General features: G+C 37.9%; 1 protein-coding gene across 18 annotated transcripts in view; it reads left to right on the top strand.

Annotated features, from left to right (window-relative positions):
• Nucleotides 1-13,440, top strand: part of Slc8a1 (solute carrier family 8 member A1) — a 349,978-nt gene that overhangs the window by 277,467 nt on the left and 59,071 nt on the right. For 12 of the 18 annotated variants that reach the window (XM_019204661.2, XM_019204660.2, XM_019204659.2 and 9 more), the window contains exon 3: nucleotides 12,082-12,188. In XM_019204661.2, coding sequence (XP_019060206.1) covers nucleotides 12,082-12,188 — 107 coding nt within the window. Of the gene's footprint in view, nucleotides 1-12,081; nucleotides 12,189-12,734; nucleotides 12,839-13,440 lie in introns of all 18 variants that reach the window. The other 6 variants (XM_010604949.3, XM_010604945.3, XM_019204665.2 and 3 more) reach the window with 1 other exon arrangement.

Below are 13,440 nucleotides of genomic sequence, written 5' to 3'. Positions count from 1 at the left end.
AAGCGCAAGGACCCGAGTTCTATCCCCGGTACCAAAAAAAAAAAAAAAAAAAAAAAAAAAAAGAATATGAGCTACAGAATGATAACTGTTTGGTGCAATTTTAAACTAAATGAAATACCCAGAAAAGTTGTAACATCCAAATAAGTGCTATAGTGAAAAGTTCAGTAAGACTCCATAGTGCCTAGTTAGTTTTGCAGATTGAAAAGGAGCAACAGAAAGCCGAGGGCATATTAAGGCCTGTGATGTTCTGTTGGTAATAGTTTTGATTCGTAGTTTATAAGAATTTTAATTTTTATGTTATGATTAGATATTCAAAATGTTTTTAACCACACAGAGGCTCACTATTTAGCATACTTTCAGGCTTGACACATTACAGCAATATAAATTCCCTCCATAATTACTCTCTATGAAGTAAGAAAATGGAGATTTCCTTAAATGTAGAGGCATGTTTTCTAAGTGGAAGATAAAGATGCACACACACACACACACACACACACACACACACAGATCACCGGTTTCCTTGTCCCATGGTTTGTAAAGGCTGGCACACCATGACTGCAGTCAAAGAAAGAAGACAGCAGTTGCCAGATGTGATGCTCAGAATACTTGGAGACGCTAATAAGATTGTGGATGCAAATTTTGACTATTATTTTACCTTGACTCTTTATTTGGTGTTCCTGAGGATGTTATAGATTTGTTTCAGGTCAAAGACTCTTCGGGCCATGATTACCATGGCCATCACTACTCAAAGAAGTTCACATTTCATTGCATGAGCCTTTTAATTTATAAAGTATCTCTAGGCATGACAGACAATGATGAAATGGCAGTGAATTACCAAAAAAATCATGTATTTCCTTCTGATATCAGTGTAAATTTATTCTTAATTAAAGGTGAAGTTGGTTCTGTGAAGAGCAGTAAGTTAGCAGTAGCACCAGAGAATAAAAACTCTATAGCAATAGAGTAAACAAATATTTGATATGAATTTAGAGTCTTGAGATGAGTTTTAATCTTGATTCTGGCATCCACTAGCTTTGCCTTTTAGCTGATTGGACTGAGTCTCATTTCGCTCATCGATAATGAGAGGTGAACAGGGAGTTTTCCATGATAAGAATTAAGAGATTTTTTCTTTCAGACAGACTGGAAAATACAATATTTGGAGAGAAAGGTGCAGAATATCCGGAGAAATGACTAATGCTGTTTTGGATATGGACGACCAACAGAAGGACACTAAGCATTCATGTTTGCCAGTGATCTAGCAAGAGGAATTATTTATCAGAGAACAAAAGTGAGGATTAGATTACCAGAATGGCTTCTAGGGAAACAATATTAGAAGACAAGCACTGAAAATTTTCCAGCAAAATTAGCAAAAAGTTTAGTAAAGATCAAGAAGAGAGTTTTTTCTTTTAAAAATGGACATACAAATTTTCCAGCTGTCGGTGAGGACGAGAACTTCCATAAAGGCCATAAGGGAAAGTAAATGAAGAAGGTTACCATCGACATTGATTCCTAGGTCAGGACCCACATGAGGATTGTAGGCAAAATAAACATTCTTCTCTAAAAGGGCTAATCCCAAGTAGTGCAACCATAGGAAAATGTCAGAAATTCATCATACTTTTGGCTGCTTAATTAAAAGCTAAAACAAACAAGTATCACATTGAGAGAAGCACAATCTCTCCATCCTTGATCACCGAATCTCCCTGTTCACTGTCATTACACAGAGAAGCAACTTGAGACCAAATGAAATTAACCATCCATGATCTCTTATGAACGGATGCTGGGTGGTTTACTTTTTTATCATTTCCATACTTGCAATTCTCAACAGTGAACAATTATTTACTTTAGTAAGCACAAAAATCGTTTAAGAAAAAAGAATGCGCATTATCCTGAGGCAGTTCACTTTATTGTAATTGTATTTCATGAGAAAGAACCCATGAAATACAAAGTTGTTAAAAACTTTTGGTCAGGCTGGATGATTATGTTGCTTCACATCAACAAGGAGAGACTATGTCTTTCAAAATCAAGCTTAGTTATGTTAAATTAACAGGGAAAGCCAGAGCCAACAAGATGCACTGGAAATTATATTGTAAAACAGAACATCTATGTCCTTGATTTCTGTGAGCTTCCATGTTGATATCAGTAAGTTAAGTTTGCTGAAATAACTTCTGCTTCTATTCTTTTTCTCCTTGATCTTTATAGTGATAATAAAATTGTGGTAACTATCACTGACTGAGTGCTTGCTGCGTACCAGGGCCTTTTCTGTTTTTTCATTTAATCTCCTCATGCCCTCAGCAATCTAGTATGTAGACCCAATTATTCCATTTTCACAGATTAGGAAACCAAGGTGTGAATGACATCATTTGCATGACTGACTATGATCTCGTACCAATATATTTTAGGTCATCTTACCTCCCCCATACCGTGGGACTCCTCTGAGCTGTGGTCATATTGACAACAGAATATTTTAAGAATTTTTCATATGACTGTAAACAGAAAGAGCTTGATTTACCCCTGTATTTTTGTGGCTATGAAAATGGGGAGGGGAGGAAACAAACAAACAAAAAGATGGTTAATTTGAAGATCCAAGAGACCCTAGCCTAATTCTCAGTCTTCTCTCTTTTTTTTTTTTTCATTAAGTTTATTGGTACATTTACAGCAAACAATACAGTTACATTTATCATTGGGATCTTGTACCTTTACATGACAGGTCTTGCTTCTTATTTTTCCCCATATCCCTTCCCTCCCTTCACGCCCTTCACCCTTCCCTACTTACAAAGACTTTGTTTCCATTTTTTTTCCTTTTTTCACATTTTTTTCTTTTTCCTTATTTCCTCCCCCCTTCCCCTTTAGTCCCTTTCTTCCTATTTCACACTATCATTTATACCATTTGAACCTTATTTTACACTTTTAGTTTTTCACACCAGAGAAACTATTCAGTATTTACTCGTGTGTCCTATTTATTTCACTTGAGTATAGCCTCAATGTGCATCTATTTAGCTGTAAATGTCTATAGTTTCTCATTCTTCATGGCTGAGTAGTATTCCAGTTTATAGAAAAACCACATGTTCTTTATCCAGTCTCTAGTTGATGGGCATTTGGGCTGTTTCCAAATTTTAGCTATTACAAACTGTGTCACTATAAATGTGGGTGCACATATATCACTGTACTATGATTCTTTTAATTCTTTTGGAAAGATACCAAGGAGAAGGATAGTTGAGTCAAATGGGAACTCTAATCCTAGTTCTTTGAGGTATCTCCAAATTGATACCTGAGTGTTGCACAGTGGTCACACCAGTCTGCATTCCCAACAATGAAGAAGGGTTCCTTTCTCCCCATAGCCCTGCCAGAATTTGTTATTGGTTAATTTCTTGATAGCAGCCATTCTCTCTGGGATAAGGTGGAGTCTCAGTGTTGTTTTCATCTGCATCTTTTGAATGACCTGTGATGTTGAATATTTTTTCATGTATTTATTTGTTACTTCTTAAAGTTGTCCTCTTTCTGAAAAACTATCAGGATATTCTGGCTATCCTGTAACATTATAAAAGTGAGTCCTTTCATTATTTTCCTCAGAAACTCTGCTTTGAACAAAGAAAATTGACAATGGAGAGACGATCCAAGACAGAAATAATTTCTGGAAAAAGTCTAATACCAACCCAGGATATTCAAAATGTTCAGGATGCAGAGGGATTTTGAAAAAGATGGAAAAGCAAGAGTCTCTTTGAAATCCAGTAGGATCAATTTTATTTTAATTCTAAATTTCTACAAAAGTTAGCAACAAGTTTGAGACTGATAGTAGTTTCTAAAGTTGAACGAAAGATGTTGATATGTTTAGTTTATAGAAAAACCGCTCTTTGCCACAGATACTCTTATTATCATCAACTTTGAGAAATTTGTTAAAATAATGTTTTCTAGAGAATCTCTGTTCAAAGACTGCCGTTGAGATCATGCATTATGGACAAATATGTAGTCCTATGAATACATTAAGGATCAAACCCAGAGCATCGCACATAATAAGCAGGTGCTCCCCCACTGAGCTGCATCCCCAGCCAGGCACACACTTTAATATGCAGGACTCATCTATCATTTTCTTATAGGAGCCCCTGTCATAGAATCTGCACAACTTCAGTATTATTCAATAATTTAAAAGTATACACCAAGATATGTTTTGACACCTTTCAACATGGTCCTCATTGCTTGAGCCACTTTTATTTTTCACTGAGTGAGCAAATTATCTCAGCATGCATGTCTAAAAACAAACCCAGGAACCTTGGGAGTTAATCCTCCTCAGACCTGAAGTTTATTGACTGCAATGAAATGAGGTAATGATACCGGGTAAATTATGGCCAATTCTAATGTATCATGTAATTTTCCCTTAGTAAACTTTATTCATGCAATTTTCTTAGCCTGTCATTATAGGATAAAACCTTGGTGGAACTATGAAAATTGTCTAGTTATTTCCTCATTGCTAGGACAAGGTACCTGACACCTACTCGTTAAAAGAAGAAAGGTTTAGTTTAGCTTACAATTTGCAATTATTTAATTCCATAATTTGCTTTCTCCAAAGCAGAGGGTCACAGCAGAAGAGAAACAGTCCATGGCAGTGCAAGCAGGAGATAGTGAAGCTTTGATGCAAATGCTTTTCTCAGTTTCAGGGCAGGTTGCACCCCAGTTTTCTTTCTGTTTGGCAACACTAGCAACAAATTTAAACTCCCTACTGAAAATCCTAGACATGCTCACAACTTTTTTTCACCCAAACAAACAGCCTTTTACGAGGACTGTAATTTATTCTAAAGCTTGTGTGTTTTTTTTTCAAAGTGATAAAATTCACATATCGTAGAATTAAGTCGATTTAAAATGTACAATTCAGTGGGTTTTAGTATGCTCTCAGAATTGTGCAACTATCACAAAATCAATTTTAGAACATTTTTACCACTCCAAAATAAAATTCTGGGGTTTAGCTCAGTGGTTCCTTTGCCTGCTTTGCAAGCACAAGGTCCCAAGTTCCATACCTGGTACCAAGAAGAAAGAAAGAAAGAAAGAAAGAAAGAAAGAAAGAAAGAAAGAAAGAAAGAAAGAAAGAAAGAAAGAAAGAAGGAAGGAAGGAAGGAAGGAAGGAAGGAAGGAAGGAAGGAAGGAAGGAAGGAAGGAAGGAAGGAAGGAAGGAAGGAAGGAAGGAAGGAAGGAAGGAAGGAAGGAAGGAAGGAAGGAAGGAAGGAAGGAAGGAAGGAAGGAAGGAAGGAAGGAAGGAAGGAAGGAAGGAAGGAAGGAAGGAAGGAAGGAAGGAAGGAAGGAAGGAAGGAAGGAAGGAAGGAAGGAAGGAAGGAAGGAAGGAAGGAAGGAAGGAAGGAAGGAAGGAAGGAAGGAAGGAAGGAAGGAAGGAAGGAAGGAAGGAAGGAAGGAAGGAAGGAAGGAAGGAAGGAAGGAAGGAAGGAAGGAAGGAAGGAAGGAAGGAAGGAAGGAAGGAAGGAAGGAAGGAAGGAAGGAAGGAAGGAAGGAAGGAAGGAAGGAGGAAAGGAGGGAAATTCTGTACCCATCAGCAGTCACCCCTAGTTCTGATTTATCCCCAAAATTCCAGTTCTAGGCAAATACTGATCAACTTCATGTCTTTGGATTTACCTATTCTGGACATTTTGTGTAAATGTAATATATATATATAGTATGTAATCATTGTGTCTGTCTTTTTTCACATAGCATGTTTTTATACTTTGTCCATGTTAGACTGTGTACCCGTACTTCACTCCTTTTTTCCTGCTAAATAATATTCCATTACAACAAACTGGATATACTCCAGTTTGTTAATCCACTCATCAGATGGTGGGCATTTGTTTTGTTTCCACTTTTTGGCTATCATGAAAAATGTTGGTATAAATGTTAGCATACAAGTTTTTGTGTGGACATGCTTTTAATTCTCTTAGGCATAAACCTTGAAGTGGGGTTGCTGGGTCATATGTTAACTCTGCTTTTAAACTTTTGAGGACTTTTATAGTGTAGCTTTTCCTCACTTTCCATTCTTACCAGAAATGTAAGAGGGTGCCAATTTCTCTGCATTCTCACCAACACTTGTTAGTGTGTTTCTTTTTTCATTGCAGCCATTCTGGTGGGTGTGACTTGGTACTTCCCTGTGGCTTTGACTTGTGTTTTCCTGATGCCTAATGATGTAGAGCACCTTTGCATGCATTTGTTGGTTGTTTATCTTCTTTAGAAAAATACCTATTCAGAGTCTTTGCCCATTTTTGGTCAGCTTTGTCTGTTTTGAATGACAGTGGTTTCTCATAAACCATTTCATATCAGGTATACTGTGGATCAGATTTTAAACTTATCTTACCTGCTGTCATCATTTTATGGCCAGAGAACAGTTGCCAGGTTTCTACCTGGGTCACCTACCTCATGCGTGTGAGAGTATAATGGCTGATGTGTGAAAGATTCCAGTCCCACCCCAACGATCTTTCACTGACCAGTCTCAGAAGCTGCCCAAGCCAGTGGGTGCAAGGATGGGGCATCCCTGAGGCGGAATCACTTTTGCAGCAATCAACACCCTTAATTTTGTCTTCTCTCCAAACATCACCACTGTTGGATAAACACATATCACCGGAGTTCCTACCACTTTATTGAGAAGGAAATTACCCTGCGTGAGTGTAAACTCTGCTGCCTGAACACTAAAGGTGTTTTCTCACTTATGCTATTAAGGTTGCCTGCTGAGACCAGTGCTTCCTGAAGGAGAAAACAGCAACTTTAAGTACACTGTATAATCCAGAAAACAACATCAGTGAGAGACAAAGCAAATTGTTTCTCCTTCATTTCAACTAACTTTCAACTAACTCGCTAATTAAATCTAGACTTTAGTTTTGCTTGTGATATTCTCACAGTTACACATGTTCTTTGTTTAATACATTCTTTAAAGATCCTGCCACACATTCTACCTGTACATAAGCCAGTTCCCAGCCCTGACTGCCTATTAGAATTGCCTAAAAGGCTCTTATAAACTATATTCACATGAAATCTCCTCAACTGGAATGTTTGACTTAGCAGATCTAGAGCAAGCATTTACTCGTACAGTAGGCAGTGCATCCACATCTGACACACAGACACAACTACCACTAGACTTTCACTTTATTATCCAACTTGATATAAGAACCTACTTGTTACCAGTGCATCTCAGACTTCAATGTGCATGGAGTTTATCTGAGGATTTTGTAAGAATGCAGATTCTGATTCTGTGACTCAGGACCAGGGCCTGAGATTCTGTATTTCTGTCCAGCTGCCCAGCATGAGTCTGAGCCTGCTCGTTAGCTACTGCTACTATGAGTTCTCAGAGTCAGTGAACTTCTCTACACATGCATGAGACTTTTCAATGAAACCTTCACCTCCTGGGGATTTAACTTTTGAAGGCAACCGCCCTGGAATATAACATATGCCATAGTCCTTTCAAAAATAAAATTGAAATCCTATCATTATTCAGTCTTTTTTAATGTACAGATAAAATAGTAAATCAGTATATTACATTAAGATAATAATTCAGGTCCTTCAAAGTGGTCATAAAAATAATAAATATACTGCAGAATTGAATGCATAAGGGAGCTAGGTAGCAGCCAACTATGGGCCACACATGCCAAAGCCCTTGTCCTTGGAGCCCATTGTGGGAACTTGCCTTGTGACCTGGGAAGATACTGAGTCACTTTTTTTTTCCTCTGTGAACTATAGGTAGTGAGTAAGAATCATGTCCGGGGTTGTTAAGAAGATCCTCCATGATTTGAGAAATGCAAAGTGCACACCACTTCATTGACCTCTGGGTATGACTAAAGAGAAAGTAAATCTTTCAAAAACCAAAACAAAACAAACAAAAAAAAAGCCATCACAGCATCTACGTGAATCATTACTAAAATCTTTCATGTGTGGATTTAGAAAATTTAGTTTTCTCACTGATTCTCCCACTCTTCTTTTTCTCATCTTCTTTCAATATTAATAGAAATCTTAGGGAAAAGAAGCCACAGAAGAAAAAAATGGAGTTTTAAACTGAAAAAAAAAAGAGCATGGCACCCCACTTCAGCTTAATGATAAGAAACTGACACAAATTTTGGAGAGAACATATTTTCAGACCCCACTAATAAAGCTGTGTCTTTCCTTCTTTACTGTTTGGTCACCACCAGATATGGCATCTCTGTGTTAGGGTTTGAGTTCTTTGAGTCCTATCAGATTAGAGAGAGATGGAGAAGTGAGGTATGCATTTAAATTTAGCATCATGACATGAAGGGTACAGCAAAGATCAACAAGAATAATTGGGCCAGGTGTGGTGGGGCACGCCTGTAATCCCAGCACTTGGGAGGCAGAGGCAGGAGAATTGCTGAGACGTTAAGGCCTTCCTGGGCTACATAATGAGTTCAGCCCAGCCTGAACTACAAAGCGAGACCCTATCTTAAGAAACAAAAACAAAACAAAAAGAATAACCTATATTTTTCTACTAAATAGAATGATCTTTCCTAAAAAATTTCTTTTTTTTTTTCCTTTTAAATGGAACCAAAATGAACTTACATACAAATTTTGGCTGTACTGAAAAATATTTTAATGTTATAAGATTTATAGCTCCTATATTATAAATCTAATTTTATAGTACAATGTTCACTTTAAGTAGTTACATACAAAATCAAGTGCAGTTTCTTTACCTCCTTTATAATAATTATGGTAGCTGAAAATTGCATCATACCAGTTTCCTGTTTTTTTTTTTTTCTTACCAGTGCAATAATAATACAGCAGTTATATTTGAAGGGCTACATGCATCTAGCTGTTCCAGTCTTCTGTTGTTGTTCTAACGTGTGAATTTAAAATAATTACACCTATCTGAATACCTCCCATGGGTAAAATAGAATGGAAGAGCCAACATAGATCAGGGAGATGGAGTCCTTTTGACATCTTCTTGGTGTAGCAATGGGAGCAGAAATGGAGGACTTTCAGGGTCCCTCCAGATTCCATTCTAATGTGGACTTGTGAGGAGCCAAGACAACCAGCCCGTGAGCCTGGAGTCTTCACCAGATCAACACTATCTCATGTAACGGCCCCTTTGACAGAAATGGCAGCAGGATTTTCATCCATTGGGCACCATAAAATGCAAGGAAGATGTGTCAAAGATATGCTCCTTTCAGATTGCTAGTGGTCAATTTCACCTTTGCTTGGAGAGAAATACACAGTTGTGTTGAGACAAAGCTGAGCATTACAGTGCCTCTAGTTTTGCCTCTCTTCATTTGGAAGGTTAATTCATAAGGATTGACTTCATCATGGCACTTCGCAGTGACTGGGATGTCCTTTAATAATCACATTTGCTATTAATAGCTTTTCTGTGCAACACAAGCTAAATCAATATATAATTTAATGGCTATTCCTGTCAAAGGCATTACTCATTCAATTATTAATGATTTTGAAATGATATGCTATTATGCAAATGTCATCTATTTTAGATGTCTTTACGAGGCACCTACAAATGTACTTTTTTCCTTCATCTTTCATTTTCATGACCATAGTTTCCCAATACTAAAATATTTTCTAAGGGGTGGATCCTAGTGAATAAGGATACTGTAATGATAAAAATACACTTAGTTTATTATACAAACAAATTGTATGGGGCTGCATAACTCTATTCCTTACATACATCAGCTATTCAGAATGTAGAAAATAAAGCTAACACAACAATTTAAGACTAAATTCTATGATATTCTCAAAAGGCAAGAATCAATACATCTTTTGGCTGTTTCCATTTATTTGTGAATAAGTTATCATGTTGACCCACAGGCATAAAGTTGGTCTTTTTCCAGTGCAGAAACTCATCCCACTAATAAGGTTACTCCAACCAACCAACCAGCCACCCTGTGCTTCCTATATTTCTGTAGTCCAATAAAATGTCACCTGAGGTGTGAACTGTGGGGGGAATATAAGGTGGAGAAATGAAGCCAAATTTTTTAAGTAATACAAGAAGGAAGGTTGCAACAGGATTCTCTCCCAGTGAGTGTGTTCCAGTTCGATGTGCCCTACCATGAAGTGTCTTGATAGTGGATACTGGGCCAACGACAGTAGTGTGGATCTTCCAGAGCCTGTCACATTTCTCTCCCTTGGTCTGCTGAGGCTGGCTGTTTTAGTAGAGATGTTCTGTAACTAAAGTTTAAGGTCACAAGTCTATGGAACAGAAATCGATATCTGAAAAGCATCAGTTTTTGATAATGTAGAGATGTTTGGTAGGTTTTTGTAGGGTAACTTTAACTCACAACATCAAATTAAGTTCTGAAGCAGTGGACTCATCAACCTCATACACATCTATGCTCATGTGCCTCCCCTATTGTTTTCTTCTTCCACATGTGGGGGAACAATTAAATATTCCAGTTTAGTCAGATCAGGCCGATTTTTTATATATATATATGTTCAAAATGAATAGGTAAATTTCAGAAAATAATTCTAAGCATCAGGCACGAATTGTTCACTCTCTACATGTAATTGGACTTTGTCATACTCGGTAGTTTTGTAAATATAAACTCAAAAATAAATAACTTTTGCATTCTACTGTTTAGTCATTCAGTTGTTCTTCTAATGTTAGTCTTCAAGCATAGAGCTGAAGTACAAAGAAAAGACACTTTCATGAGCTCCAGTTCCTTCACAGTAAGGAATCGGATTGTTAGCATTATATGTCCTTAGCTGGGAAAAAGAGACGGCTTTGTGAGCCTCCCAAGGACCAGACCAATCACTCGATATCATTTCTATATTACTAAGTCAAGAGAGGCTTAAGCACTTGACTTTAGGAATTGGGAAATCCAGAGAACTAAAAGCAGTTCTAATCATGCTTCCTTCATAACAGGAAAAAAAAAATGCTCTTTAGCATGACTAGGCCTAAAGGAAGTTTGATGACTTTGATCCATAAAATAAAAACAAGACCATGAATGAATTTCCTTCCAGAATAGAAAACTCCACTAAAATTAAAGAATGTTTATGTTCACGCTATTAAACATTTGAGTCTATACAAACTTATTTTTTCAATCACTTTAATCATAGATGTTTTGGTCAAAGTTATCAAAAGTCCCCCTGCCAAAGAAAAATCTGCATTTCGGGGACCCTGAGTAAATTACGATACATGAAGTGTGTAATTATTTAATTAAAAGGACATGTTAGGGCACTTACTGGAAGTTAGGATTTGCATGACATTCGAATGTGTCCTATGTACACATTCCAGCCACCCACAGGCATAGAACCACAGGGCAAGAACTGCTGAAGGCTGGGTTATATAAAGGATTCTTCATGAAAAACACCGTGGCGTGTGACTGGAGTTGGCGATAGTGCAAATGGCATATTTACTGAGAACTGAACCTCAACTTCGGGAGGGCTGAAAAGAGCAACAATATCATGAGTCCCTTCCCTCCCCACACAAGCCATTGTGACCCCGCTTTCAAGTCCCCTCCTTCCATCTGTAGAAAGGCAAATAAAACGTGAACAACTTTCCGTTTTGGTCTAGGTGGAAAACCTGACTAACCCGAAGAGTTAGATTCTAGGACACTGGGTGGAGTAAGATAAGAGATTTTATATTTTCTTTTATGGTGTATTTATGCATTTATTATTTTAATAAAATTTTATGATAAAAATATTGTGTTTGGAAATGTAATAAAGCACAGTGAAAGAAAGAATGACCCATGAGTCTGTCCTCAGAAATAACCTCTGTTAACATTTCACTGTGATTTATGGATTTGTTTTAAAGGAGTAGATTGAACTTAGTTCAATGATCAAGACACGTACTAAAAAAATATAATCTTTTCTTTCCTTATGACTGTGATCTGTGTTTTTACTGCTTTTCCTTCTCGTGATGATGATAAACCTATTAGAACTGAATACTCTATTTTGTCCAAATTAATTCTCTGGCCCTAACAAGGAAGCTTGTGCAACCCCTCCAATCTTTTAGGCCTATCTGATATCCAATCTTGAAGAAGTACCACAGAGTACAGACTTTCTCAGCCGCTGTTTGTCTGGGATGTGTCAACCTTGCTTTCTTCTGTGTTCCTGTGTCCCTTCTCTTTCCTCTTCCCCTTGTTCGTCAATTTCTATTTTTCTCTGTTTCAGCAAAACAATATCAGTCAAGGTAATTGATGATGAGGAGTATGAGAAAAACAAGACCTTCTTCCTTGAGATTGGAGAGCCCCGCCTGGTGGAGATGAGTGAGAAGAAAGGTGGGGTAGCTGCTCCAGGGCTGAGCCCAACACCTTCTGCTGGCCTCTGCTGCCCTGGATGCCTGCACTCTTCAGAACGTGACACTACGCACACATCCCTCCGCCTATGTAACAGGGCATAGCTCTCACGCTGGGCTGCAGTGGGCTGGGCCTATAGCTGCATCAACCAATTAGGGACACTCTGCACATTCCAGTCTGAAAGATTAACTTCCGGTGCGGTCAGGGAAGCCCCCACTTCTCAGAAAGTTGCTACACACGTCATGCTGTGTGTGAATGAAGCCAGCTTCCTGATTTTCCTTCTGAATTTGGCATACTTTCTGTCTGCTAACCAGAACGGGAAGCATTTGTGCCCCGGATGCATTAGCGCATAACACTTGATGGAGGCCAGCTGAGAGCACCCACGATGCCCTTTTACATACTTCAGGAGGACCATGTGGTGCCGGTTCTCCCTCTGTAACATCACAGTAACATCCGGCTTGGTAGACATCTACAGCATGAGCGTGTGACTCCAACCATTTGTTTTGCCTTTGTCTTGTGTTCCCACAGGAAGATCATTACCATTAGAATATTTGACCGTGAGGAATATGAGAAAGAGTGCAGTTTCTCCCTTGTGCTTGAGGAACCAAAATGGATAAGAAGAGGAATGAAAGGTGTGAGAGTATACAAAGACATACCAGCGAGAAATTGTGCTCTTCTCTCTCCGTGTCTCCTTACTCTCACACTTCACTCTCTCCTCTTCCTCCACTTCCAAGTACTAAACACCATTGCCTTTGAAACTCTAGCAGGTTCATTGCCCTTCCCTGAGCCACAAGTGCACCAAGCAATGCACATTTTCCTCAAAAAGTGCTGACTAACCTTGATTGCAACAAGATTTAATAAATATTAGGAGAGATTTCTGTAATTAACAAATGATGGTATAAAAAACAACGGAACAGCTTGTGGTTCGTTCTAAAATGCTGCAGCTATTAAATCACTCCAAGTGCTAGTGAAGAGCTCTATTTAGTATTTTGTCGTGAAAAACCACTTGATACCTATTAGTAATACCACACATCTAATGCCAACTAAGAAGAAATTTCAGGAAAAAAAAACAATAATTAGGCTTCTTTAGAGAATTCAGCATTTCAGAGAAATTAATGAAAACAAAGATCCTTAAAGAGTAGATTTATCAATATTCTAATACTTACTTTGGCATGTTTTTCATATCAAATATGACAATTAAAAGGTGCCACATATATGAAACTGTACTCAGATC

This window comes from Fukomys damarensis, unplaced genomic scaffold (assembly GCF_012274545.1).
Source record: "Fukomys damarensis isolate Sample0158 unplaced genomic scaffold, DMR_v1.0_HiC HiC_scaffold_2, whole genome shotgun sequence".
Lineage (NCBI taxonomy): Eukaryota > Metazoa > Chordata > Mammalia > Rodentia > Bathyergidae > Fukomys > Fukomys damarensis.
The sequence above is the reverse complement of the archived record's forward strand: the minus strand, read 5'-3'. Positions and strand labels throughout refer to the sequence as shown.